The sequence below is a fragment of the Cavia porcellus genome, unplaced genomic scaffold (genome assembly GCF_034190915.1).
Source record: "Cavia porcellus strain 051 isolate PalLab524CR breed Dunkin Hartley unplaced genomic scaffold, mCavPor4.1 scaffold_26, whole genome shotgun sequence".
NCBI lineage: Eukaryota > Metazoa > Chordata > Mammalia > Rodentia > Caviidae > Cavia > Cavia porcellus.
Window position 1 is genome coordinate 27912215 of NW_026947509.1, and position 27940 is coordinate 27940154.

At 59.0% G+C, this 27940-nt stretch overlaps 2 protein-coding genes across 30 annotated transcripts in view; one reads left to right on the forward strand and one right to left on the reverse strand.

The window, feature by feature from the left end:
- The window catches only part of Kif1a (kinesin family member 1A), a 74759-nt gene extending 56638 nt beyond the window's left edge, over positions 1-18121 (forward strand). For 9 of the 29 annotated variants that reach the window (XM_063236973.1, XM_063236975.1, XM_063236987.1 and 6 more), the window contains 14 exons: positions 1587-1692; positions 3401-3427; positions 8734-8757; positions 9676-9790; positions 10346-10479; positions 11387-11448; positions 11728-11873; positions 12328-12528; positions 12853-12930; positions 13334-13458; positions 14162-14314; positions 14653-14845; positions 15349-15467; positions 15797-18121. In XM_063236973.1, coding sequence (XP_063093043.1) covers positions 1587-1692; positions 3401-3427; positions 8734-8757; positions 9676-9790; positions 10346-10479; positions 11387-11448; positions 11728-11873; positions 12328-12528; positions 12853-12930; positions 13334-13458; positions 14162-14314; positions 14653-14845; positions 15349-15467; positions 15797-15839 — 1526 coding nt within the window. In that variant the 3' untranslated portion in view covers positions 15840-18121. The remainder of the gene's footprint in view (positions 1-1586; positions 1693-3400; positions 3428-8733; positions 8758-9675; positions 9791-10345; positions 10480-11386; positions 11449-11727; positions 11874-12327; positions 12529-12852; positions 12931-13333; positions 13459-14161; positions 14315-14652; positions 14846-15348; positions 15468-15796) is intronic. The other 20 variants (XM_063236979.1, XM_063237000.1, XM_063236990.1 and 17 more) reach the window with 3 other exon arrangements.
- A 4031-nt stretch (positions 18122-22152) lies between these two features.
- Positions 22153-25934, reverse strand: LOC100732770 (aquaporin-12-like). The gene is made up of 3 exons (XM_013157352.3): positions 24769-25934; positions 23926-24042; positions 22153-22451 (listed from the first exon to the last, which is right to left on the reverse strand). Exons 1-3 carry the CDS (start codon positions 25373-25375, stop codon positions 22303-22305), a joined length of 873 nt encoding a protein of 290 aa, XP_013012806.2. The 5' UTR covers positions 25376-25934; the 3' UTR covers positions 22153-22302.
- Positions 25935-27940: the final 2006 nt, after the last annotated feature.

Sequence of the window (27940 nt, forward strand, 5' to 3'; positions counted from 1 at the left end):
TGTAACAGGGTGCCACAAACTGAGGGGCTTTGAAAAGCAGAGATCAGTCAGATGTGCTTGTAATCCCAGTGCTCAGGACACTGAGGCAGGAAGGTCACTTGAAGAATTTCCCACCTCAGTTTCCTTGAGTTCTTATCTGAGCCTCTCCGACACCATCCTTGCATGCCACCAGCCCTGCGGTGATGAGGCCACCGCACCTCAGGGTGGCTGCAGCTGATGCACTTGGATGCTGTTAGCACATGAGGTCTTTCGGGTGTCATGGGCTCAGGGCTCCAACCAGTGTTTTCTGGGGGGAAGCACAGTTCAACTCTTAAGCATTGCTAAAGGTCTTAGGGTATTTTCTTCCGGGGCTTCTTGTCTGAACTGTGGTCTACCAGATGGTGCTCTCGCTGAGCTGAGAGCATCATGTCCTCCAGTGGACACTGGTGTCCTGGTCCTACCAGTTGTGTCTGGGCTGGGCAGGGGTCAGTACATGACAGGCCACATCCTCTGGCCCTGGGATACCCCCTTCACCTCCTGCTCTCCCTCCCTGAAGGTGCAAACACTACTGTCTGATTAGGTGGTGTGGCTTAGGGGTCTGGGGAGACCCTGCCATGAGCACCTGGCCCCATCCAGGACAGGGCTTTGTTTTGGACTTCCCTACTGACTGCTCCCATATGAATCCCAAAATCAGTTTAGAGCCGCCACCATCTGGAGTCTAGCATCCCTCCCAGGTGGCCATGGGACTTGTAGGCCCTGGGGGGGGGGGGGGGCTGGAGACCAGGCAGCTGTGAGTTCTCTGTAGAAGGCCCCTGTGGCTGGGCAGTGGTGGGCAGACAGGAGCTCTGCCATCCTGATGGGATGCTTGTCCAGACTGAGGTCTTTTCCCCAGGACTGAGGCCTGCTTGGGGAGGGTTCCCGCACCCAGCCTCCCCACCATGGAGGAGGGGTCCATCTTGGTGCCCCACCCCACCCCACCACCTCCCTCAGGACCCAAGTGCTCAGAGCTGCGCACAGAATCCTGGCCACATCCTCGGCCTGGCAGGAGAGCCAGGATGCCCAATCCGGCTCACTGCTTAGCAGAGGAAATGTATGTAACTCAACTGCTCCTTCAAATGGGCAGGAGTCACTCCCAGGCAATGGCCTTAGGTGAAGCTGCCGCTAACTGCGTCCAGACAGGTGGACCCTGCTGAGTGCTGGCATCTCAGAGGCTGGGTGGGAAACGCCTGTGGTAGAGGATGGCATAGATGAGGCCTTTTTCTGTCTTTGTTACTATTATTGTGAAGCACAGAAAAGTGGGAACCAACTCACCTTCCTGCCTGGAGGAGGTCTTTGGCCAGCGAGAAAGGCCTGCCTTTCCTAGGCTGGGCAGTTGGGATTCATCTGAAGGCAGGGGCAGTGCCAAGGTGGAGGAGCACTGCCTGTACCACCTGGGGTGCCTGGGAACCAGCCAGGCCTCCTGTGTACCTGGTGCCTTTTACCAATTGGTCCACAGCTCCTCAGGGAGGTGAGCCCAGGACCTGACTCAGCTCTGCCTGGCCAGCGGCTGCTAGGCCCCCATCCAACTGTGCTCCTGGATGTGATGCATGGCTGTTCCCTTCCCCCAGGTCGCATTCGAAACACTCCCGAAACTGACGAGTCCCTGATCGACCCCAACATCTTGTCTCTCAACATCCTCTCCTCCGGCTACATCCACCCAGCCCAGGATGACCGGTGAGTTCCTGCTGTTCCCGAAGCCCTTACTCACCAGCCACGTGGAACAGGTAGCCTGAGAGCCACACACACGGGCCAGTGGGTGGAAGTTGGCCCCCGGCAGGGGCCAACATGGGCCTGGAACAGGAGCTGGGCCAGTCCTGCAGGCCCTAGGTTGGTGGGCAACCTGATGCTCTGGACAATAAGCAGCTGCCAAGGCTGCACCGGCCCCTAGGGGGCTGCGGCCTTCTTGGACACAGTGCAAGATGGGTCCAGGGTTGGTGCCCTAGGAGAAGCTCAAGTGTTCACAGAAACCCAGGCCAGCAGCTCAGGGGTGAAGGAGTGTGCTCACAGGGCACTGCTTGTCCCATACCTCTGTCGCACGTGCCTGCCTGTCTCCCAGCAGTGGCTAAGGTCATCTCCACCTGGCAGTCCCTTCTTGTGGCCTGCGAGCAGTGCAGGGGATTTGGCAAACTTGTGGGATTTGGTGGGACAGATGGGGTGGGAGGGCTGCATCTGAGATTGGCAGCAGGGGGTTGCAGAGCCAGTGGGGCAAGGGGGCATCTGGCTGGGGTGGCTTCGAGCTGCTTCCCAGGCGTGATCCCAGCCTGGCCACTCCCTGAAGGCTGGACCTGGCCCAACAGCTGGCCCCTGTCAGCTCTCAGGAGGGGGACTATGTGTGTAGAAAAATACCTGTGAAGGCCAGGTGTGCTAGGGGGCACACCCCTGGACAAAGGGTCCTGGTGGAGACGGCTCCCACTCATCTAGCTCCTGGGTCCCGATAGAGCTGGATTTCTTCCTAGATACTGGGTGGGGTTGGTGGAGGAAACAGCAGGCCTGGGACAAGCTCAAAAGACAAACCTGAGCTCCTGCAGGGGGTGGCCCTGGCCAGGCAGGTTAGAGGTTGCTAGGGTGAGTGGAGCCTGGGCTTCCTCTGGCCTTGCAGCTTTGTGGTCATAGATGGCCCTGGCAGAGGGTAGAGGAAGCTTGGTGACCCCTGGGTGCTGCCATGCTAGGCCTGTCAGGCACTGAGCAATGCTTTGGAGCCTGAGAGGTAACCCTGTTCCCCTGGCCTCTGACACTTCCTTTGGTAGCAGCTCTTGGGTTCCTAGATAGGAGGCAGAGAGGTGTGTGGGTGTCTTCGGGCTGTCCCCCTGCTATCTCCTTGCATGGGGAGCCAGCTCGGGGGTCGTCGCATCCTCCTCTGATCGGCCTGGCTTCTGTGGGGGCCTTGGCCTTGGCTGAGCTGGGATGGCGTAGAAGGTGGCAGTGTGGGATGGACCTCAGGCCAACCAGGCTTTCAATAAATAGGCTTTCCCTGTTCCAGAGCTAGAGTGTCCAACTCTAAAGGGCCCCATCCTGCTGCCAGGGGCATGGAGTCATGAAGGGTCGCCAAAAGGGAGGCGCAGTCTCACTTGGCCCCTGCCCTCCTGTCCAAGGAAGTCTCCCCGACCCTCCTTAGAGGTGGTCCCAGGCCGACCCCAGCCTGTGTTCCTCCTGTAGCACTATACAGGCCTGGCTTCCTGCCCAGAATGAGGGTGATATGCTAGAGCCCACAGTGACTAGGAGACCCGGGCAACTCTGGCCCAGGGCCTTGGCTGCCTCATGCTTTGCCATGGCCTCAGCAGCCTATCCTGCTCCCTGCTCCCCGCTGCCCTGCTGCCCCTGCTGCTGCCGCCAAGCTGCCCAGCCCTACCCTCACTAACGTATGATCGTTTGTGTTTTGCAGGCAGTTTCTTGATTCGGACATACCTAGGTATCATTGCGCCCCTTGGTTTTATTTCAGCCTTCCTCCCTCCCTCCTTCCTTCTTCCCTGATCACCCACACTGCCCTGAAAATTTAATTTCCGGCTTCTTTGATTCTTTATCAACTTGCTCACTTTAGCCTCCTGTTTCTCCCTCTTTCTATTTCCTTGGAAAATTGTTCCATTTATTTTTTCATTTTTTATTTGTTTGCATCCCCCATCTGCAACCCTTTGGCTGAGTCCTTCTTGACCTGGCTGCTTTGTAGTTTTCTGCTCCTTAGACACTGGCTGGCCTCCCGCTCCTCCACCCATGCCCGCACCCTAGCCTGGCCAGAGTGGGCACAGGCTTCCCCTGCATGCAGGTGGCCCATGCCAAGGCTGCACCAGCTCTCGAGGGCCAACTTCTCCCTCGTACTCTGTAGTGAGCCAAGCCAGGGGCACGAGGAACGGGCAGACAGGACCTAGTTGTCAGGAGGTGCATCTCTCCTCGAGCCTCCTCCGGCCAGGCCACAAAGCAGACAGTGCATAACTACTGCCTTCCTTTGGAAGCAATGTGCTATAAATTTCCTAGAGACCCATGGGTCCCTGGACTCAGCTTGTTCCAGATCCAAACCCACCGTAACCCAAGGCTTGGCAGGGGAGGTAGCTACTATCTTCCCTTGTTTGAATGAGGCCTTGCCCACACTGGCCCGGAGCAGGCACAACTTTGTCCAGGGACAACTCTGGAGGGTAGGATTGTGGCCTTGGAGGTTCCCATGGATGATGACCAGAGCTCTGTGACGTCACCTTGTAAGCCTCCTATTTGAAGCCAGGAGCATTGGCACCTTTGAGGGGTGCAGGCTGCCCAGATAGATTTGCAGGGCAGGGTGAGTGCAGCTGGGGCTTCCCAAGACTGTGCCCTGCCAGGTTATGTTGTGGTGGTCAGAGCAGGAGGGTATGACTGCACCTGGGGGGCTGTAGCTGAGGCCCGGCGCTGGCGGGAGGCAGTTGAGGCACAGGGCTGTGACTCCCTGTAGCAGTTTCCTGTGTCCACAAGTAGATCTTTTTCAGATGCTGCAGCAGGCTGGGGACCAGTTGAGGCATCCGGTCAAGGGACACCTGAAGTGGTAACCAGCTTGCAGGCCTGAGCAGGGGCTCCTGCCCCCCTGCAATAAGCATGCCCTGGTTGGTCCTGGCCCAGGTGTTCCTCGACTGGTCTCAGCAGGACCTTGTGTGGCAGCCCCAGGATCCAAGAGATGCTGCCCTGGGGGCCATGGCCCTCCTGTGACTGGTGTGTGTCCCAGATGAGCAGTCACCGTGGTGGACAGCAGGCCTGGGCTTGGCCTTCAGGATCAGCCTGGAGAGGGAAAGCCGTGACCTCCTGCCCAGCAGGCTGCAGGTGGTGGGTGAGGAGCCACAGCAAGGTGGATGGCTGTGCAGGGAAGGTCGTGAGTCAGAAGCGGAATGTGATCATGTGACCCAGTCCTGGCAGCACAGCCTCCTCCTCAGGAGGCCAGGAAACAGGAATGCACTCCTGAGCCCAGACACTTCTCCAAGGAAAGGGCTGGTATGGAGTTTATCCAGTCTTTGATGCAGGGCTCAAGACCTCAGTTTCCCGTCTCTTCCTATGCCGGGCCAATTTGCGAGTCCACCTTGTTCATTCCCTTGCAGAGAGTGGGCAGGACTGGTTAGGAAGTTTGGCACTGACACACTTGAATCTCAGATCCACCTCACTCAGGTGGAGGCCACACAGGAAGGGGACAGCTCAGCTGGGCTAGGGTGTGAGAGGGCCCCTGCCAGGGGCCAAGCAAGTGCTGGCCATTTCTCCTGGGCCGAGGCTGTCAGAGTCCTTTTCTCCAAGGGCTGCAGCTGCAGTGCAGTGCCCTCAGGAGTGGGCACAGGGAGCATGGGCGTGTGCTTTCTCCAGCTGGTGGCTGTTGTGGAGCCTGGGCAGGATCCTGCTCTGCTCGGTGGGGTGGTGTGCTGCTCCCAGCCACCTCGCCTTTGTACCTATCTTGGACCTGCTCCTTGAGGCCAGGAGACTGGCAGCAGGCTTCCTTCTCCACCTTCCTGACCTGCCTGGCCCAGTGCTTTCCCGTCTGTGCCTCCATCTACTGACAACATCCCCACGGGCTCCAAGGTGGAACACCAGGGAGTCCATTTATTTCCTGCAGAAGAGCTGAAGGGCAGGGTTTGGTCAGTCCAGGAGGGAACCCATGCTACCCTCCAGAGCTAGGAAAAGGGGCTGACAAGGCCACAGGGCAGGATGGAGACCACAGCCCAGCTCCTTGAGGATTGCTGTGGCATAGCCAGGCCAGAGCTGGTGACATTCTCCTCCCCTCAGGCAGGGCCTGACTGTGCATCATCGCCCGTTGCCCTTGCCTCAGCCCAACAGCTCTGGGTGGCAGGTGGGTCCCCTCAGGACCTGTATTCGGAGCTCATTCCTATCCTCAGCTGTGTAATCCTCCCGCTCCCATCCTTTCTGATCCCACCCGATCAGGGGTCACACTCAGTCCCAGAACTCGGGCAGTTGGATCTGATCCTTCCTCAGGAACCTGGCCACTCCTGGAACTGGTACTTTTTCTAGGGACTTTCCAGGGCTGCACAGGTTCCTGGCTGCAGCCTCCAGCATGAGGTTTGATTTTTAGGTCTTCAGCAAACCTCAGAGTACCCACCTTGTTGACCTCTTTGCTTTCCGTCACTGGAACACTGTGAGAAAAACAGGTCCAGATCTTTAGCCAGCATGATGTCTGGTATGTCTGAAAAAAAAAAAAAAAAAAACCAGATTCTGCAAAGGTTAAATAACACCTGCAAATAGCAGTGTTATAGTAGGGCTCATGCACAGCCATAACTGTTGGCTGATTCGGGGAAGTTGAGGCACGGGAAGTCTCAAAAAGCAGAACCCAGGAGAACCCACTGGCTGCTGGGCCAGTGCCCTGGACAGGTGCAGTTCTTGTGTATTGCAGTGGTTTCTGAAGGCTTCTGGCTGTGGCAGAGTATTCATGCCAAAGAACTTGTCCTTCATGACTTCTCCGCTTTATTTACCATGTGTGAGGGTGGCCAAGAGTGACCTGATCTTGATTTTGGTGACTTTTGCTTTCCTTCGATGAAGGCCACCTGGGACTGGGTGTCAGCTGGCTGCCACAGATCACTCCTCAGTTCTGAGGCTCCACCTTTGGCTGCCGGAGTGGACTGACTGACTTGTCCCTAGAGAAGACTTACCCTGTGTCAGCTTGAATGGCTGAGAATGTCTAGGAGGCACACTCCAGGTGTGCTGTGGTAGATCATAGAAGTCTGGTCTTGGGGTTCTTTCCTGGTCTCTGGCTCTTTCCCTGTGCTCTGCTTCCTGGCCACCAGGAAACTTGCCTGCGCCACGCTGTTTGTGCCTCAGAGCTGGTAACCATGGGCTGAATCGTCTGGATCCAAGAGTGGAGATGAACCTCCTCTCCTTCTGTTGTATATGCTGGGCACTTTGTCCTGGCAAGAGAAAGGTGATTCATACACTCCTCATCACCCCTTTGTTCAGCAAGAGAACCCACATAAATGATAGTGCAGCAGACAGGCTTAGGGTGATCTTGTTGGAGGGGCAGCAGCAAGCCCCAGCTGTAGTCTTGGCCTTCAAGGGCTCTGTCTGATCCCTGGTTGCAGGACGGGTGCATTCAGAGGGTCTAGGACAATGTTAAGGCCCCTGAGGGCCAACTCAGGTCATCCACTCCCAAGGGCATCCTCACCAGCATTTGTACCCAGCAGGTCAGGGAGAGACCCCAGAACCTGGCGGGCTCCCCAGTGGTTCTGACACAGAGCCTGAGCCCTGGGGGCCTGTCAGTCCGTGAGGTAACTTACACAGAGCCAGGTTTATTTTGGCTTTTGGTTCTGGTCCAGTCTGGGGGCCGACCTGGTGATGGTTCAGGGCCCAGTAGCACAGGGCACAGCATGGCAAGAGTCAGGGCTTGGGTATCTGTCTTGGTCCCATGCCCGCTTGGTATGGAGTCCCAGGTTCACTCATGGTGGTCCCATACCGGGGACCTCCTGTGACCCTGACCACCACTGTCAGCTTCCAATTCCTTGCTCTTACTCCAGTGGTGGGGTTCAGTCCTTACACTCGGAACCCTGGGAGGAACTTCCTTTCCCCAACCACAGTAAAGCTTTGGCAGGTATTGAGTTGGGGGAGGGGTACAGCCACAGGGATGCACAGCAACCCTGTGCCACTCATGGAGTGGGGTTTTCTACTGTGGGTGACTTGGCTGCCTCTGGATGTCTTCTGGTGCTGGTGTCCTGCCCTGGGACTGAGGGGCACTTATGGTGGTGCCCATGTAAAGTGCTGCATGCTTGGGAGTCTACAGGGAGCTACCATCTACCACCCCAAGTTACGCCCCTGTCCCCTCCAACTCACCCACGTCTACAGAGGCTTCCAAGGCCAGAGGTGACAATGAGACCCTCCCTGTTGCTTGTGGCCACATGGAGCCATGGCAGGAATGGGTCACAGCCACGCTGTGTGGCCATGTATGTGGCCCCTCCTGGGCAGTGGCCTTGAAGCCAGTTGGTGTCCCTTTGGAAACAGCCCATGGGCAGCACAGTGACTGTACCCATGTCAGTCTCAAGTCAGGGTGGCCGTGCAGTTATGGGGTGGCAGCCAGGTTGGGGGAGACCCAAGCTCCCTAGGGCACACATAGGGCAGGGCTGTGTCCTCATTGGACACAGTCCTCCTCCTCAAGAACCTCAAAGGCCATGGTCCCCTGTGGCCTGGCCTGCAAGTCCACCCTATCCTTGGGGCTCCACTGGCTGATCAGCGCCTAATGCTGGGGTGTCCCACTTGGGAGCAGGGCGGTGACGTGGCTCCTATGGAGGGACTGGGCAGGATGCCCAGAGGACCTGTGGCACTGTTTGGCACAGTGAACAGGCCCGGGATATGGGGGCTTGTGAGGCAGAGGGCTGGGCACAAGAGAGAGGACAGGGCGCTGGCCTGGGTGTCCCTGTGTGTCCATACCTACACGGGCTTCCTGGTAAGTCTTTGCCCCACAGGGAGGAGAAGACTGGCATGGCCCCACTGTGCAGCAATAAGATGGTGTGGCAGTCCCATGTGCAGATGGCAGTGGGTGGCACTGGAAGCTGTGGTGTGGCTGCAGCCTCAGGGGCCAGGCTGTAGAGGGACAACTCTGGCCCAAGGGAGGAATCCACCCACTCCAGTCCAATTCAGTGGGGTGCAGGGCACAGGGTGTCATCCACTGGGGTCTCTGGGAGGCGTGAGGCGTGAGGTGCTCATGCAGGCCGCTGGCTGCCGTCTGACACCTCACTCTTTTCTGTGTGTGTCTGTGTGTCCTGGCCGTCTCGCCCTTAGCGTGTCCTTCGGAATTGACACTAGGTACAGCCACTCTTGTCTGCTGCCCGCTTGCTCTGTCCTTGCCCCATCTGTCCCACTGTCCTCCAATGTCCGCCTGCTGTCTTCCCTGTCTGGTTGCCCGCTGGCCCACTCCCAGGTTGCTCCTCAGTGACGTGTGTCCAGTAGTGGCCCCGCCCTGGTCCCTCTGCTTTGTTCCATGTCCCTGACTTGTGAGACCCTGTGTCCCATGCCCTGGACAGAGCTGTGTGGGAGACAGGCAGCGTGGCACCGTCTGAGCCCCCAGTCAGCCCCAGCCCTTAAGGGCCTGCCCGTGGGTACCTGATGACGGTGCACGCACGTGACCTGTCTCTGCGAGGACGCCTGGATGGAATCGGCCTGTCTGCCCCGCAAGCCCTCCCTCAAGAGAGTTCAGGAGGGTACCGGAGGGTGGCTGGGCCAAGGAGAAGCTCCACTCTGGAGCAGCAGCCCCTCAGGGACTGTGGAGCACAGCGGCTTCCTGGAGACAGCGGCGGTCAGGAGCCAGAGAGGAGTCCGGCTGTGCCCGGCAGAGCCCTGTTCCCTCCAGACGTCCTCCGGGGCCTCCCATGGAGCAAGGCAACAGCTGCCAAGGGCCGGGAGACCCAGCCAGGCCCCTGGGGTCCGGGACAGATGGGCAGATGAGCAGCACCTTCTTGCTCAGACTGCAACTTGGTTTGCTGCCCTCCCAGTCTCTGTGCCCGTCTTTCCCCTCATCCCAGTCCTTCTCTCCCACCGTCCAGAGCCAAGACCGGGGGCAGAGACGGGGGCTTGCCAGGCTGCCCGCCCCGAGCAGGGAGGACCCAGCTCCCTGTGACCCATGGCTCTCCCCACATTACCTGCCCCACTCTGTCTGTCTTCCGCATGTCCTTGCCCCAAGCAACCCGCACTGTTATCTTTTACCTCCTTTCTGCTTCTCTCCAGGACTTTCTACCAGTTCGAAGCCGCCTGGGACAGCTCCATGCACAACTCACTGCTGCTGAACCGTGTCACCCCATACCGGGAAAAGATCTACATGACCCTGTCTGCCTACATTGAGGCAAGAGCCCTCCGCCCACGTCCCAGAACTGGGGCACTTATGCATCCTGCACAGTCCCAGCCAGCACCATTGTCTTTTCAGACAGCTCAAGTCCTTGAGTTAAACCCACGACCCTTAATGGTCACAGCTATCAGCTATCAGAGGTCACTCTGATATCCTTAATGTCTGGATTTTGTCCTCAGAGTTGCAAGAGGGCTACAGTACCACCAGACATTCCATCTGTGTTCCAGATAGCACAGAAAAGGTGCTCGTGTTCCCATACCCCCTGCTCCCAGGATCTTCAGTCTGCAGGCCAGCACAACCAGATGTGGTCTCTCTTGGCAGCACCTTTGGATACTGGGAGCTTCTGGCTGGCACAGAAGTGGGACAGGAGGTTTGGGAACAGGGCTTCTGCCAGGACCAGCCTTTGGCCAGAGGCAGGGTTAGGGTGAAGCCAGTTGGCAGGGTTGTGCACACAGAGGGGGCCAGGGAACTGGGGATGTGGCCTGTGTGAGTCAGGGCCAGGCCACCTGGGTGCCGGGTAGCACGTGCCAAGCTCAGCCATACCTATCACAGATGGAGAACTGCACGCAGCCAGCGGTTGTAACCAAGGACTTCTGCATGGTCTTCTACTCCCGTGATGCCAAGCTGCCAGCCTCGCGCTCCATACGCAACCTGTTTGGCAGTGGCAGCCTGCGGGCTGCAGAGGGGTGAGTGGGGGTGGGCTTCATATCACTGCCCTGGACCTGGTGAAGACGGTGCTGGGCTCTGCAGGGCCAGCTACCTTCGTCTGATGCTCAGCCCGGCTAGGGATGTGGAGGCCCCAATGGCGTCCAGTGGGGCCACAGGAAGGTACAGGGTTCAGCACACAGCATTGGGTGATGAGAGGAGCAGCCGTCTGCAGGGTTGGAGCAGGCCCTGTGTCTCCCAGGGGCCTCCTGACCCCTGCCACATGACCTCCTCCCAGGACCGCGGGAACCATGCCCTTAGAATGGCCCGATATGAGCTGAGGGGGGCTGATAAACGTGGGCCCAAGTGGGTATGGGCACTGGGCAGCATCAGCTGCTTCTTCTGGGTCTGGGAACCTGGGGGTAGGGATTCAGAGTCCAGGCTCTTGGGCCCCGACCACCTCCTGCATTCCTAGGGGTGAGGAGCAACTGTCCAGAGCAGGGATGGTGTCCAACCCAGTATGAGGGTGAGGACTCAGTGACCCACAGAGGTTGCCTGGTATGCCAGGTGGGACAGTGCTGGCTGGCCAGACCCATTCACAAGAGGACAGAGTTAGTGCTAAAAGGGGCCAGGGGCCTCCTATGGGGTGCAGGGACTATAGGAGCTGGTGCTGCCAGCTCTGACGTTTTGGGAGACCTGTGCTCTGGCCACGGCGGCATCCACAGTATGGACAGGGACAAAGTTGAGGTCCCTGTGGGGTCCTGGAAGAGGCCCCCAGTGCATCCTTTAATGGGGCCTGAGGGAGTCTGGGGTCCCAAACCGCTAGTGGAACCACCAGGTACATGACAAGTTGCATGCACTGTGTGGCACTGGGGAGCACTGGCTGCCTAGTCTGCCACCTGGCACTACACTGGGCAGGTGACCTGTCCCCTCCCTCTGCCCCCACAGCAACCGCGTAACAGGCGTGTATGAGCTCAGCCTGTGCCACGTGGCTGATGCAGGGAGCCCAGGTAGGTGCCACCCCACTGCTGTATCAGCGGGGCCCTGCAGAGTGGGGGTCTCCACGGGAGGACAGCAAAGGAAGTGTCAGGCTGGTTCCTACAGCCTCTCTGGCCACAGCCACCTGGGACACAACCAGCCAGGCAGCTTTCCGCAGATGAAGTGGGGGTGATTCTGTGGCCAGGCAGTGGACCAGAGCCCGAGGGGGCTGATGGTGGCTCAGTGTGGCAGATGCTGGGTGGGAGGAGCAGGTGCCTGTCAGGAAGGCTGAAGCTGCTGTTCCCACCCAGGAATGCAGCGCCGGCGCCGGCGGGTGCTGGACACATCTGTGGCCTATGTCCGTGGCGAAGAGAATCTGGCCGGCTGGCGACCCCGCAGCGACAGCCTGATCCTGGACCACCAGTGGGAGCTGGAGAAGCTGAGCCTTCTGCAGGAGGTAAGGTGCTGGGGCCGCACAGCCTCGTCTGTCACGGGCCTGGCCGCCTGGACCAGCACTGGTGTTCCATGCCCGCCATGAGCCACTGGCCACCCTAGGACATGGCACGTGGGCCTGTTGAGCTGCCTGCTGTGGGGCTTTGACACACAGGAGGTGGAGGGAGCTTAGCTAGGGACCACGAAGCTCCAAGAAAGTAGGAAGGGCCTCCTCTGCGCTTTACCTGAGGCCTTGGCCCATCTGTGTGTGCGTGCAGAGCCCCAGGCCCGTCGTCAGCACCCCCAGTGTCATCAGTTGCAGAGCTGTCGGTGCCCAGGCCCTGGGCGAGGGAGCACAGCTGGGCTGTACAGTGGCTGTGAGGGCTGCAGGGCCTAGCTGGGGCACGGGGTCCTCCAGCTACCTCCTGCCCAACCGGGGACCCTGGGCTCAGCCAGGCTACTCTGTGCCCCCTTCCCAGGTGGAGAAGACCCGGCACTACCTGCTTCTGCGGGAGAAGCTGGAAACCACCCAGCGGCCCGGGCCTGAGGCGCTGTCCCCCGTGTCCAGTGAGGACTCCGAATCCCGCAGCTCCTCCGGTGCCTCTTCCCCGCTGTCAGCTGAGGGCCGCCCTTCCCCTCTGGATGTTCCCAGCGAGAGGCAGCGGGAGCTGGCCGTCAAGGTGAGTGGCACCCAGCGCCCAGCCACCAGGTCCCAGCCTTGCCCATTGCCCAGCCAGGGCCTCCAGGGACTGGAAGTGGGAGGACCCAGGGTGCCCTAGCTGGCTGCCCTCCCTCCCCAAGGACATCAGTTTGGGGTCTTTTCAGCCTCCCTATCTTGGATACCTTAGCCAGTGGGAAGCTCACCACCTCTCTCCTAAGGCATTGCCTCACATTTGGGGGACCTTGCCACAGCCTGCAGCTGGGTTGGCCCTGGGTTGGAGGAGCTGTGACCAGGGCAGGGTCTGGGCAGCCAGCACAGGGCTGACCGGGTGCTCTGTCTGCAGTGCCTGCGTCTTCTCACCCACACGTTCAACAGGGAGTACACACACAGCCACGTGTGCATCAGCGCCAGTGAGAGCAAGGTGAGCGCTGCGGCCATGGGCCGCCTGCCGGGTCCAGGAGGGAGGGTGAGCATAGCCAGTAGGGCCAGGGTTCCGGGTCGACCCAGCCTCTACAACTCCTGCCCTGGTCTCACCCTGCTGGAACTCTCACCTGCAGGCTACCACCTCCCCAGGCCACACAGGCTACGCCCCTCCCCACTTCAGATCCGAGTTGAGTCAGGCCTGGGGTCCCCTGCAGCATGTGCCCCTGTGCAATGGAGAGCAGTCGGGCTGCCTAGATCCACCTGACCAGACTAGGTGGAGGGACAGCAGGAGGTCTCAGGCTCTGTGACGGACCAGGAAGAGAAAGCAGGGTACCCCAGACAGAAGGTGGAAGGCGGGCGGCCAGGAGTGCTCCCCTGATAGGGCTCTCCATCTCCCACAGCTCTCAGAGATGTCTGTCACCCTGCTGCGGGACCCATCCATGTCCCCGCTGGGAGCAGCCACACTTACCCCATCCTCCACCTGCCCCTCTCTGGTTGAAGGGCGCTACGGTGCCGCCGATGCAAGGTGAGTGAGCTCTGAGGGCCATGACCAAGGAGTCACCAGCGTGGAGCGGCCCAGTGGGGTGGGGTGGCAGGCTCGGAGCAGGACTGGGCTGGATGCAGGACAGAGAGCGCTTCTTCGGGAGCAGTGGGGAAGGCAGCAGGGAATGGCGCTGTGAACAGGACATCCTGATGCCGTGCCAAGCACAGGTCTTTCTTATTCTCCCTTTAAGACGCCCGGCACCCCAGCATCTTGAGAGGCCAAGGCAAGGATCAGTTCAAGTTCTGCCTGGGCAGCTTAGTGAGCTCCTGTCTCAAAATTTAAAAATAAATAAATGGCAAGAGCTGGGGATACAGCTCAATGGCCGAGTTCCCCTGGGTTTCATCCCCAGTACTGCAAAAAAAAAAAAAAAAAAAAAAAAAACAGTAAGCCTCAGGGTTTTAAATTTTTATCAGAAAGGAAAAGCAGTGTTGAGCCCTCCTGCCCACTCTGCCCCCCTCAGGCCTGGGGCCCCAGCCCAACCCTCCCCAAGGGCCCTGTATGCTATCCCAGGGTCACCTTGGTGAGGATGAGATTCTGGGTCTGTCACTATGGAACCCTGGAGCCAGGCAGGGGCTCGGGTGCTCAGAAGGTGAGTGTTCCAAGAGCTGCAGCTGTGATCACAGCTGGACAGAGCTGAAAGGTCAACCCAAGGACGAAGAGGCCACAGCCTCTCCTTGCTTCCTAGGACCCCACAGCCCTGCTCCCGGCCCTCCAGCCCAGAGCCTGAGCTGATGCCCGAGGCTGACTCCAAGAAGCTCCCTTCTCCTGTTCGGGTGGCAGAGGCTGACAAGGAGCCCCAGCGTCTGCTGGTCCCCGACATCCAAGAGATTCGCGTCAGGTGGGAGAGGCTGCCACCCTGCCCTGTGTGTGGGGGTGGAGGAGGTGGAGCTGGGGCAGTCCTTGGGGTAGAGGCGGTGCTATCTTGGCCAGGCAGACCCATGGCACATGCACGAGTGGGAGGACTGGTGGTGTGGGCTGAGATGGCATGGCAGGGGGGTGCTCAGAGCACTGCTCAGGCTGTGACGGTATGGCCAGATCAGGGGCAGCCTCAGCTCTCTAAGTACCCCTGACAGCCGGGGGAGCTGGCCGGAGCTGGAGGTGGTCCTGGTCCCTGGTCCTTGGGTCGGGTCTTTGGGAGTCAGACCTGTGAGGAGTCCAGCAGCTGTCCTTCCACAGCCCGATCGTGTCCAAGAAGGGTTACCTGCACTTTCTGGAGCCGCACACTGCCGGCTGGGCCAAGCGCTTTGTGGTGGTGCGGCGTCCCTATGCCTACATGTACAGCAGCGACAAGGACCCTGTGGAGAGGTTCGTGCTCAACCTCTCCACAGCCCAGGTGGAGTACAGTGAGGACCAGCAGGCCATGCTCAAGGTGCGTGGGATAGAGAGTGGGTGGGGACCAGGATACAGGAGCCAGGATCTGGGGGCAGTGAGTGTCCTGGGGCTCACAGTACCGGTGGCAGTTCCTGGTGATGGGTGTGTGGTCCAAGGATTAATGCTGCCTTAGGCCATGGCCAGTGGGGGCCAGTGGTGTGAGCCCTGCAGGTGGGCAAAGCCACACACTCTGAGAGCCCTCCTGTCTCTCGCCAAATGGTCATGGCCAAGATATACCTGAACCTGCATGTGTGCATGCGTGAATGTGTGTGTGTGTGTGTGTGTGTGTGTGCACGTGCGCACACGTGCCTGAGGGTGTGTGCATGCGTCTCCTTGAAGCTGCCACAGGGCAGAATGGACCCGGGGAACTCAGGGGTTCTGGAAGAGTCTGGGTGAGTGGACACCTCGGCCAGCATCCCAAGAAGGGTCCCAGGGCATTCCACAGGGGCCCCATAACTTCTGCACACAGTTCTGAGCCTCTTGCCACTGCTTCCTCTACAGACGCCCAACACATTTGCTGTGTGCACAGAGCACCGTGGCATCCTGCTGCAGGCCAGCAGCGACAAGGACATGCACGACTGGCTGTATGCATTCAACCCGCTGCTGGCGGGAACCATACGGTATGGGCCTCACCCTTCTGGGGCTGCAGGGGTCCTGCATCGAGACCGCTGGGGCAGAGAGAATAGCTCCTGGCTCCTGAGCACTGTTGGGGACAGGGATGCTGTAGACCTGGTGCCCCTGTTGAGAGCAACAGATCCCACAGAAGGCCCTGGCTGCGTGCCACGATGGGGAGGGTCTATACTGGGAAGACTGAACAGCTCTGGCTCTGGGACCCAGGCCTGGGCAGCTCCCACCAACTGCTGGGATGCGGCCACTACCCCATTGCTAGGGACTGCTGCAGCCCTCTACCCAGCCAAGCCCTGACTGCACCTCCATCTGATGCTTTTAGGTCCAAGCTGTCCAGGAGGAGGTCTGCACAGATGCGGGTCTGAGCCCGAGCCCTCTGGGCTGCCAACAACCCGGCCCTCCCCATCCTCAGTCCATCTGTCATCATCTGCCACCTGGTCCTTCCCCACCAGAGGGCGCCCCGCTGGGCCCAGCGACCCCTCTGGCTGACTGCTCACTGGAGGCAGCAGTGGCTCCCTGTGGTGCTGCCTTGTCTTCTTCCAGGACCGCCCAGTGGAGCCAGTTGGGACTACGGAAAGGCCAGAGGGCACCGACCGGGAGTCACTGCTGCTCTCCTATTTTTTTAAGCATAGACAGACTTATAATTAATATGCGCTAGTTAGTGACGTTCAGACAGTTCCCCAAGAATTAACTATCAGACTGTGTACTATTTATAAGTATTTATTTCTAATGCCTCGTAGCCCTGTGAGATCCGACTGTCCCTACCCTATCCCATGTGCTCACCAGCCTGCCAGGTGGAATGGGGCGCCCCTGCCAGGCCAGGCTCCCGAGAGCAGGACGGAGGCACATAGGATGTGTGAGTGCCCAAGCAGGCGGGGCAGCTGAGGAGGACCTGGAGAGACCAGGCCTGGGGAGGTCCCAGGCAGGGTCCCCCTGCAGGTATCCAAGCCTGGTGGGCCAGGTGCTGGGGCTGGTCAAGGGCTGTGGGATACAGTGGCATTCTGGGTGCGAGTCCCAGCTTCTCTGGCTACGTGAGGAGGAGAAGGATGCTGCAGGGCCTGAGAAGGAATCATGTTCCTCACAGATGCCTTCTCTGTCTGGGGTCCTCCCGAGAACTCCAGGAGGTGTGTCCTGCCAGGGCACCCAAATGCTGGCTGTCATCATCACAGGGCTCTTCCTTCTGCAACTGGGGTCATTTGCAAACAGGAACCAAGCAGGCCACATGCACAGGGTGGGGGTAGCAGCAGATGGGCTGTCCCCGAGAGTCCCAGACGGGACATGCAGACGCTCACGAGCCTGTGCTCTGCGGCCGGATGTGGCATGGCGCCTCTCCTGGGGGTAGGATAGGACTGTGGCCTCTGCTGCACACTCACTAGGAGGGCTCCCCAGATTGTACTAAAGGCAGCACCCAGGCCCTGCAGCCTGGGCTCTGGGAGTGGGGAGCTCAGTTTCCAGACCTGGGCTGCCCTCCCTGGCCCCCAGGACCCATGAGGCCAGGATGCACCGCTGAGTTAGAATTGATGTGACCCAGGTGGCCGTGCTGCCCACTGTGAGCTGTAGGGGCAGTGGGCTGAGAGAGGTAGCAACAGTGACCAGCATGAATTCCCACACTGGCACCGTGATCACCTTCAGGCAGGGAGGAGAAATGGGGTTCCCAGGCAGGAACAGGGTCCAAGGCCTCTGTGCCTGCACAGGCCAGCCAGCCTGCAGCTACTGTGGAGGTCTGGGCCCAGCCAGCTTGCGGTGCCTGAGGCCAGCCAGCCTGCAGAGCACCGCAGCCAGGGAGGAAGGGGCCCCAAGTAGTGGAGCTAGGGATGGTCTGTTCAGGCCTAAAGAGAGGGCTTCTGGTGCTCTCTGCTCTGTGGGAGGTCCAGGTCGGGGCTGGGAACCCAGAGCCGATGGCAACAGGTCCAACCACCTGGTCCTGCTGAGGAGATTGCCCCACCTGTTAGGACAGTGAGGCAGCTGCTGCTCCCCCGGGCCCGGGTTCCAGGCCTGTGATGAAGGCTGGAGTCACGTAGAGCAGAGGGCTGTATGCCCTGGCTGTGGGTACTGTTTCCTGCTAAGTCAGAGTGAGGAAGCTAGCTCCAGGAAAGCGCTTTTCCCAGGCCTTCGATTCCGATGCCTAGTGCTCCCCAGGCCTGTGGTGGGCAGCGTTCTCACGGAAGGGTGAGAAGCCAGGACCCGCTCAGAGTTGGGCTTAACAGCCGCACACCCCACACACCAGATGGCTATAGTGATGGCCTTCCCCACCAGCCCTGGTCCCTGGAGGCCCTGGCACCTCAGGGTCCCTGGATGTGGCTGGTATGAGGGGCTCACATGCTGATCCTCTGCCAGCCACACCCCAAGTGGGGACCCCAGAAGAGGCTGCACAGCCCCCCAGATGGACAGGCAATGGCTGGCCAGCTCACTCCTGGGCCTGGGCCTCCCATAGCTCATCCATCCCACAGGCCCCTGCGGAGAGGCCTCACCCCGGCTTGTACATATGTGATTGTGGTGGGCGCGCCAGACCTGTGTTGTAACACCTCCCTGTAAACGATCCAGTACCCGATGTCTTACACCGAGTGTTAGCTGTAAGCTCCTGTTCCCCTTGTGCACTCAACGCTCTGTCCATGAAGAAATAAACGTGGCTGTTATGCAGCACATATGTGGGCCTCGGCTGTGGCTTCTTAGGGGTTAGGCCCCTGATGGGTGGGGCCCATGCAGGACAGCGTGGTGTAAGAGTCTGGTACTGATATCAGAGCTGTGGACTTCCTTGGCTTCCCTCACCTGTTGCAGGGCAGCCTTAGCAGTCTTCGGGCCAGGCCTGGATTCTCTGAGCCCTGCATTACCACCAGAGGCCTCTACTCACAAGGCCCTGCTCACAGGGCTAGGGTGGGAGTTTGGGGCCACCATCATGCCGATGGTGGCTGGGGCTGGGCAGGGTGCCAAGCAAGGTCCCCCATGTTCTCAGGCTTGAGGTGAGAGATTTTATAGCTCACAGGTGACAAATGACTACCTCTCGGACACCAGAGAGGATGTCAGTCTGCTCGGATCTGGGGCTGGGAGGGCCACCTCTGGTATACTTGGGGTTCAGGTGGAACTGGGGCAGCCTTGGGGCTTGCTGGGAGGCTGGGTGGGTCCCTCAACTAGCACATGGTGTCCAGGCAAATGGGTGGTCTTGCTGCTTTCTGCTCAGGTGCCCCTGGTAACACATGGGCCTCAGGACAACCACATGGGGCTCAGCCACTGCAGGATGCGCAGGGCCAACTTGGAGAACCCTGGGCACTTGGAGCAAGACTGGGGAGAGGTCAGGGCCAGGGAGTCCTGGTCCAGGGCTCTGGAGCCATTTGGGGCCTGGCTTGGTTCCAGGCCTTTCTGCTCAGTGGGGTGATGGAATCTCCCCAGCCCTGGCCTCAGGACACAGACTCCTGACCACAAGAGTTCTGGATGGGGCTGGGCGAGAAGTGGCCTCAACAGAATCTGGGACCACAGTTTCGAGGGAGGCAGAGAGCAAGAGGCTGGGCAGGGGAGGAAGGGGGCCAGCTGCCTCAGCTGGACATGGGCTGAAGGTCCCAGGGTCTTCAGTCTTGGGTGTCTGGCAGGCTGTGAAAACCTTAGCCTGTAGCCCTGAAGGGTTCCAGAGGTGTCATCTCCCCTGCAGGAGTGACAGGGTCCTGTCTGCTCTGGAGAGCCACCCAGGCTCTTCCTTGATGGAGACAGTGCCCTCCAGGATCACACCCTCGCCTAACATAGAGGAGAACCACCCTCTGGGGCTGTGCCCACAGGGAGGAGGGAGCCAAGGAATGGGCTGGGAAACAAGAGGGCCACTTGGGAGCCCATTCTAGGCAGATCCACTTCTGAGTCCAGCGCCAACCCAGGGCCAGGAAGCCCAGGCCTCAGCCCCATGGGAAGGGGAACAGGGGACTTGACTCTAGTACTGCGAATCTTGTGCATGCACTCATGGTCTCTGCAGGCCTTGGCTACCCTAGTCCTCATTACTGTGTTACTGCCTACACAGTGTTGACCCTCAGCTCTGGACGCCAGGACAGCTCCTCCATGGGCCATAAAAGATCCAAACCCCCACCACCTGGAGGATGAGCTGAGCCACAGCTCAGACCAAACCCTCAGTCCTGACCCAAAACCTGGACCTTAAAACCCTTAGCACCCAGCCCCCTGGGGTGTGACTCCTCTTCCTGGCTGGGTGCCACCCTGTGGCAGGGACTCATTTTCCAGTAAACCATCCATCCTCTGAAACTCAGGTGCCCTGCACCTGTTCAGGACAATCAAGAATTTGGCAACCCCCAGACCCAACCCAGACAGCCAACCACCTGCCAGACCTGCACCCAGGATGGCTGTGCCCGCTGAGCACCACCCAGGAGGTCCCAGCCCCGGGGCCTAGTGTGCGGGTGCCAGCACCGCAGCTCAGGGCAAGTGCGTGGTTCTGCTTCTTGGCCCCTGGAACATTCTTCTGGTACGAGATGAGTGTCCACGACCCAAGAGCAAGGTGGGTGGGCATCCCTGTGGCCTGGTGCCCCTCTAGTGCCCCCACTGCTACCTGGCCACATCAATCTGGTTCACCAAGGACTACTGTGCCGGTTCCAGGAAAGGCCTGGCAGCCAACATGGTTAGAGGCCCCTTAGGGTCACAGAGATGCAACCCCCACAAGAGGCAGTTCCCCTCAAACTCCTTTCTGCTGACCAGGCACAACTACAAGGACATCTGCCGCGAAGGGTGCTTGGGGTGGGCTTTTAGGAAGGTGCTAGAGGATGCTTTGCTCATGAGAAATCCTGACAGATCACATGGCTTTCCTCACCCTGTTCGTGTGTGCGTGCACTCATGTGTGCACCAGCATGTGCCTGTGTTTTCTGGATGTTGAAGTCGGTTTCTTTGCACTGAGCTACATCCCCACCCCTTTAAAAGATATTTTAAGACAGGATCTCACTAGGTTGCTAAGTTGTCCAGGCTGGGCTCCTACTTGCAATCCTCCTGCCTCAGCCTCTCAGAAGACTAGGGTTACAGGTGTGCACTCCAATGCCTGGCTTTCTTTAAGCCGTTTTCCTGTAAGTTCATTCATTCTGCTGTGAAAATTTACATTGTTAGCCACTTCCCTTTCGTTAATCTAATTGAAAGGAACATCAGTAACTCTTGGCAAATGTGCAATTACAAATTGTTTTGGCAGCTTTGAGAGAAGCCTGCAGAGGTGACCAGGCTGCAGCCGCTCCACTGGCTGGGTCATGAGGGCATGACACCTCAGCTTTAGAGTCATCAGGACAGCAGGAGCTGGTGATTCTCACAAGCCACTTTTTTGAAATAACCTCCCACATAGACTGGTTCCATGTAAGCTGGAGTATAATTTTAACGGACAGATGATGTGGTAGCATTTGTGGAGAACATATTATTAGCAAGTGGAAGTGAACCCATGGTTTCCTATAACTTACATGACTTATAAATTCTATCATATCTTCAACAATAAGGATTTTAAAATTATCTTCCTGCTGGGCCCCAGTACTCAAGAGGCTGAGGCAGACAGATCACTCTCAGTTTGAGGTCAGCCTGGGCTACATAGTGAGTTCAAGATCAGCCTGAGTCAGACGGCGGGACCCTAGCTAAGAGAAACATTGTCTTCCACATTAGTGATTGGTTCATTTTAAGCCTCCTGTGGAAACTGTGGGGATTTTCCATTACTGCAGTGACCTTTCAGTTTAGATTTTGTTTTATGGGTTTTGATTAACGTCAGTTTTCAGGGCTAGAGGTTCTTAACTCCCCCAGCCATCTCCACAGATTCCTGGTTCCAGCTGCGGCTGTGACTACGTTCCTTGGTCGCCCACTGAGATGTGCTTCCCTAGCACCTGAGTTCCCATCAGCTGTCTTGTGGGCTGTGAGACTTCCTGTGGGGGCCACCACGTCAGCTGGCTCCTGGGTCCTAGTGCCAAGGACTGAGAGCAGCCCCTTTCCTGCACTGCATCCTGTGCTACTGAGCCGTGATCCCGCAGCCCCAGCCCCTGACTCCCCTAGCCCTGCCCGGGGAGCTGACAGGCCACCACTCCTCGCCCTGGATGCTTCCTGTGTCTGGCACTGCACAGTACCCTCTGGAACCCATCCCAGGCATCTTTAAGGGACCTGACTTCCTGGTACCCCCTCCCTCTCCAGGCCAGGTAGCTGGAGGGGTAGCCAGGAAGGCCTCACCAGATCTGCAGGGAAAAACCCCAAGGTGTTTCCTGCTCCCCAGCCCCTCCATTTCTGCTCTGAGAACCTCAACTGGGCAACTTTTGTTCTGGGTGGGGGGAGAGGGGTCCAGACTTGCTGTATTTGGGGGAGGAAGTGGCTGGAGTGGGTGCTGCAGCTGTGGCCCCAGCAATGAACACAGATTGCCTGGCTCTGCAGGATGCACAGGCCATGTCCTGGGGTCAGGGCTGAGGTGGACATCAGCATCAGGGTCCTGGTGCCAAGCCAAGAGCTGTACCTCTGCCACCAGCTTCACCGAACTGCTAGCCCCTCCTAGAGGTCCCAGGCCTCCCTGGATGTTGGGTACCCAGACGTGACCTAGCAGCCAGTGGGGTTAGTGGACACCTCCAGGCCTGGGCCAGCTCTTTGGGCTTCTGAGTCCTCCTGAGTCCTACCTGTTATTGTCATTCTGTAATCAAGGGATAGGAAGTGGCTCAGGCAGACAGAGGCAGCTCCCCACCATGGGCTTCCAGAAACCTCACAGGCCTGGGGACACACAGTGGTTTATTGACAGGGGTTTCCAGGGCGGGAGCAGGGCTCACCCCAAACTGAAGATCCAGGTTTGTGGGTAGCCAGCCCTTTGGGAGCAGCTCACTGGGCGCTGCCCGGTTCCTGCCCACCTCACCCTTGTGCAGCCTCGCGGGTATCCACAGGGCCAGTGGCCAGCTTCCCTTTGGGGCTCCGGTACTTGCTCTTCTGCCTGTAGAGCAAGTTTCTCCGGAAAAGGCGGGGAAGGTGGCCCTGATGGAGCAGGATAGCCAGAACCATTCCTGTAAGAGACAAGGCCAGGTGGCAGGGTGGGTGGACGCCAAGATTGCTCCCCAAGATGGGCCGCATGGTACCCTGGATCCTTCTGCAAGATGTTCCCCGTTGGAGCTGGAGTCCAGCTCATCCTGCCACTCCCCTCCCTCCCCCTGCCCTTTGGAATGGGTCAGGGCCCACTGTACTCTGGACTGCTCTCTGGGCACCTAGGCCTAGGGTTCCTGTCGCTATGCAGAGCCCATACAGTCTCTTCCCAGGACAGCCTGAGGGTAAAGGGTGGTGGTGGAGGGGAGGGAAAGCACTAGAGGAGTGGGTAAGCTGGGCAGGGTCAAGAGGGGACCCTGGGCTGGGGCCAGACCTGGTGGCTCCCTGTCCTCACATTCTGCCCAGAATCCAGAAGCTGATAATTCTAATTTCGCAGGTTAGCTCCAGGGCAAGAGACCAGCTCTACCCATCAGGACTGAACTGTGGTGAGGTGGCCTGGTCAGGACTAGTCTCTGTCACCTGTAGAGCACAGCCCTGGGGCCACAGCCTGGCCAACCCCTACACCACCTCTGAGGAAGAACGGGAGCAGATGGCCATCAACTTGGTCACCAGGGTGGCAGCTTGGAGGCACCAGCTTGCAGGGTGGGTGCTGCATGAATGGCATATGGGTGAGGGCCTTAGGGTGCGATCCTACCCCAGGTGTCACCCCGTCCAGATGGGTCACTATAGGGAGACACAGCAATGAACTTCAGGAGCTGAGGTGCAAGCAGACACCATAGATGGAGCTGGGGGACCCACTCCCAGGGAGCGAGAGGTGAGCTGGAGAACGCCCCTTCAGGAGGAGCCCAGAGGCCCTGGGGACCTCCAGCCTGGGTGCAGGGACATTCTCCAAGGGGTGTCTTCCAGGCTGTGCCTGGGGTGCTAAGCTCCTGAAGGCTTCCAGATGCAAGCCCACAATGGTGCACAGTTAGGGAGAAGCAAGTCCACCCCAGAACCTTGAAATTCACCTTCCTGGAAATAGGGAAATAGAGAGTTTAGCTGAGTCACACAGCAGCAAGAGGACACCAAAGCCAGTAGCGCTGTTGTCTTTGTAAAAACAGGAGAGACATGGGGACAACAGCAGAGGTTGAAGCCAAAGGGCCAGGAACACCTGGAGCCACAGGATCTGGTAAGCCAGAAACGTCCTCTCCTCCAGTTCAGAGGCAGCAGCTCTCCAGGCCTCTGTGAGGCACCAGGTTCAGGAGTCTAGAGAAGGGGCTCAGAGGCCCAGAGTGAGGCCTGACTCAGTGGAAAATGACCTCCAGACAGAGCTAGATCCCAGGCCACACCAACACCTGCATGGCAGGGAGCCAGACAAGCCCAGCCACAACAGCGCAGGTCTGCATCCCTATCAGCACTCAGGGCCAACGGCTGGGGGGGTGTCCAGGAAGGCCCCCATCCTTATCTGTCCCTGGCCCATTGCCACCTTGCCACTGTCCCCGGGGTACCCCTACTCACCTGCTAGAGGGCCCAGCCAGTACACCTGGGCATACTCCAGGAAGCTGTGCCCCGAGCAGTGGAAGGTGACAGAGGCGGCCAGCGCAGGGTTGAAGAAGGCGGATGTGTAGGGCCCGGCTGTGGACAGAAGCACAGGGTCCCACGGCTGGCCAGCCACCACGGCCTGCCCAGGCCAGGGCCTAAGCCATCCTCTGAGATGCCATGAGGCCCTGGCAGGGATGCCTCCTCCAACCCCCTAGGTGTGGAAGGTGGTCCTTGCGGGAGATGTGGGGGTGAGGTCGTAGAGAGTGATGAGGAGGGAGAGGAGATGGAGACGGGAGGAGAGAAAGAGAAGCAGTGAGGGAACAAGAGCTGGAGAAGGGGACAGGGAAAGGGCAGCAAGGATGAAAGGCTAGAGCCACAGGGGCCCCGTCAAGGAGCAGGGCATGTGGCCAGCAGGATAGGGAAGGTCTGGGCCAGGGGAGAGCAGATGGCCATGTGAACCTGGAGCCAGAAGGACAAGGAATCTGGCTAGCTGCATCGGAAGCTCTATGGACCTTGGGAGGTGCCTTGCAGCCCCCTGCTGTGGCATCAGCTCCTGGAGGGGCTGGGGGACTAGACCAGATTCCTGACCAGAGCTGGGCCAGACCCTGGGCAACCTGCTTGGTTGCTCCCTCACCAGCAGTGGACCTTCCTGGCAAACAGAGCACTAGGAGCTGGGGACAGACAGCTGGTCAGGGCCGGGGCCTCCCCAAGGTGCAGGGTTAGACAGCCCAGCCTCAGAGGCCCCCTGGCTAACACCCCCTCTCCTGCGTCACATGGGGTCTCGGTCCTGATGCACCCAGCCGAGGGAATTGGCCTCACCTGTGTAGGCTGCGATGGTGACCAACAGAGCCACAGCTGGTGCCCTGTGGATCGAGAGGCTGTGCCGCAGGTGGAGCAGGGTCAGGTGGAAGAAGAAGGCGCAGGTGCCCTCCACGAATGCGCCGAAGGCCACAGATGTGTGCAGCGTGGAGCTGCAGTGTGTGGCCATGAGGCTTTGCAGCAGGTGCAGGTCACTGAGCTCCCAGGCCCAACAGCACCGGGTCATGGCCCCAGCTGCCTGTGAACCCAGCACCTGTGCCACCAGCTTCAGTAGAGTGCTGGGCAGCGTTGCCTCAGCCAGGAGAAACTCCTGCAGGGCCACAGCAGGGTTCCCTGAGGCACCATCGAAGGTGGCCCCATGCACCAGGAACACTAGGAAGAGCAGCGTCAGCAGGAGGTCAGGCCCCACGCCCGCGGCCCAAGGCCCAAACTCCTCCAGTGCACGTATCTCCAGGCAGCAGGCGGCCAGCTGGGCCGCGCCGGCCACTTCCCGGGCAAAGCTGGTATAGGCCCCTGTTGGGAGCAGAGCCTTGGACACCCGCCTGGCCGTCTCACACAGGGCGCAGGTAGCAACGAAGAAGGAGAGGGACACGTTCAGGCCAGCCATAGGCCTGGGCTCCCAGAGAGTGCCTACCGGGTCAAGGTGACACAGCAGGCTGGCCGGCCCTGAGCCTGAGGGTGCAGGGCAGCAAGAGTATCCAGCTGGCCTCTGGGAATGCTGCACCTGGGCCCTCCTGCCAGGGCCACTGCCTGACAGGCCCACCTCGGACCCGCCCTGCCTGCGTCCTCTATGGGTGTGGGACACACAGGGCCTTGCCTCACTCGTGCCACCCTTCAAAGCCTGTGTCCCTGCTCCGTGACTCACACCTAGGCTGCTGGTGCTGGGACCACAACACCTGTTCCCTGCACCTGGCCAAGGGCCTGCAGCTCTGCCTGCCTATAGGTCACCTACCAGTAAAGCAGCCTGAGAGCAGCTGCAGCCCAGGACCTGCTGTGGCCCCCACCACCATGCACCAGGAAGTCACCTGCCCCCAGCAGGCCAGCACCCTTCTCCCCACCATCTCCTTGCTGCTGCTTCAGCCGCAGGACACACTGTGCTCAGATGAGGCCTGGTCCCTCAGAGAGGCCAGTGCCCTGAGGAGGCCCCATCACTTCCCCTGCACCAAGGCACGGGGCTGGGGACCCTGTGCTGGATACTGGCTCCCCAGGCTCATAGTCATAGAGGATGATGCTCATCAGGGCACTGCTGTGTCACCACCAGATGACAGAGAAGAAGCCCTAAGGTGCTGGGCAACTGCAGGAGCACTGAGGGTGGCAGGAGTGGTTGTTCCGGCCCAGGGAATCCATGTGGAGGCTGCTGGGAGTGAGCAGTCAGGGAAGGCTGTGCTCCTCCTACCTGTCCTGGGCCAGGGGTTTGGAGCCACCCCAACCCAGGTGAGTGATGTCCCTGACATGGAGGGGATGCTCCCTGGAGTTAGAGAGGGAGACAGTGCCATGAACAGAGACACCCCTCAGGGCCAGACACAAGACCCGGGAGGCCCTTGGTCGGGCCTGATCCTTGCAGGTCTCCAGGTGGCATGGGAAGCTGGGATCTCTGCAGGTCGAGGTCTGCAGACTCCACTGGGCAGGAAAGGGGAAGGGGGCCCGTCAGTCTGTGGCTGCCCTAACACCTGTCCCACACTCTCTGGTGAAGCAGGTCCATCCCTGCTCAGCTGTGGCTCCTGACACTAAGGTGGCACTACTGGCAGGGAGGGTGCTGGCCGGGCTGCGGCAGGCATGCCGGCCTGTCACACCAAGCGGCCTGCGAGTTGGGGCACATTTAACGAGAAGGTGAGAGGCTTGGGTTGGGTGGGAGCCACAACCTGGTTCCCTCTGCCCAGAACCAGTCCAGCGGGTGCCAGGCTGCTCGACTGCCACACCTGGGTTGCCTTTGGGGGAATCTGGTTCTTATTTTTCTAAACTCACATCTGTCCTCCCCTAAGACTAGGGAGGGACAAGACCTGTGGGAGGCCGAGGGGTCAGCGACTATAGATGGCGCTCAACAGGTCCCCAGCGGGTTCCCAGCAGGTTCAAATGTATGAGGGCCTCCAGTCCCCTGGGAAGGCAGGGATGCCCGCCCCACCCCAGGCAGTCCCACCCGAGTGAAGTCCTTTAGGGGAGAGGCCCGGCTACCTGGCCCACTGGATCCCTGGATGGCCAAGAAGCTCCACACAGACTCCCTGGGAACCGAGTTCACCACCTGCTTGGGGCTCTCTATCTGCAGGTAACATTCACCGTGAAACTCACACAATACATGTGTGAGCTCCGTGCCTTCCTCAGATGCATGACCATCCAGACTCCACCGGCACCAAGAATCATTTTCATCATCCCAGGAACTGGTCACACCCCATGAATGCCTCCCATCCTGGCTTGGGCATTGCCTTTGGACAACGTCCCCAGCTCCTGGTCGCCCGCTTCCTGGTGGTGCTGCCCAGCCCTTGCTGCGCAGAGCAAGGGTCCTGTGTCTTCACATCATCTTCTGTTTACTGTTGCAGTCCATTTATGGACAAGCCTCTGCTTACCCCGCGTCCTCATAGTAAATATTTGGTTCTGGTTCTGAATTAATATGAACAAAGCTGCTATAAACCATCCTTGTATAGGTCTTTTGTTGCTGTGTGTTTATATTTCTTTGGGGTAAATGCCTAAAATGTACGATGAAATTGTTTCCCAAAGCGGTGGCAGTGCAGTAGCCATGAAAGAGACTGCTTCCTGAGTAGTGGGTCTTGCTACGTTTAGAGCCTCTGTCCTCGGGGTGGCGTGGCTTCTGTCTCTGTGTGGTTCATAACTGGATTTCTGATGGCAGGGACATAAACACGACCGTGAGCTCACGGCCTCACATGCTGTTTTGTTAGTTCCGGGCTCTGGTCTCTCACTGGGGTATACTAATCCCTTATGTATTCTGGACACCTGTCCTTTGTCTGGTATGTGTTTTGTAAATATTTTCACCCAGTTTCTGGTCATTTCCTGATGGGTATCTTTTTTTTTTTTTTTTTTTTTTTTTGTCTTTTGTCATTTTTTACCAGTATGGGGGATCGAACTCACGACTGCCTGCTTGCAAGGCAGGCGCTTATGCCGCCGAGCTAAATCCCCAGCCCCCTGATGGGTATCTTTTGATTAGGAGTTTTTTAGTTTA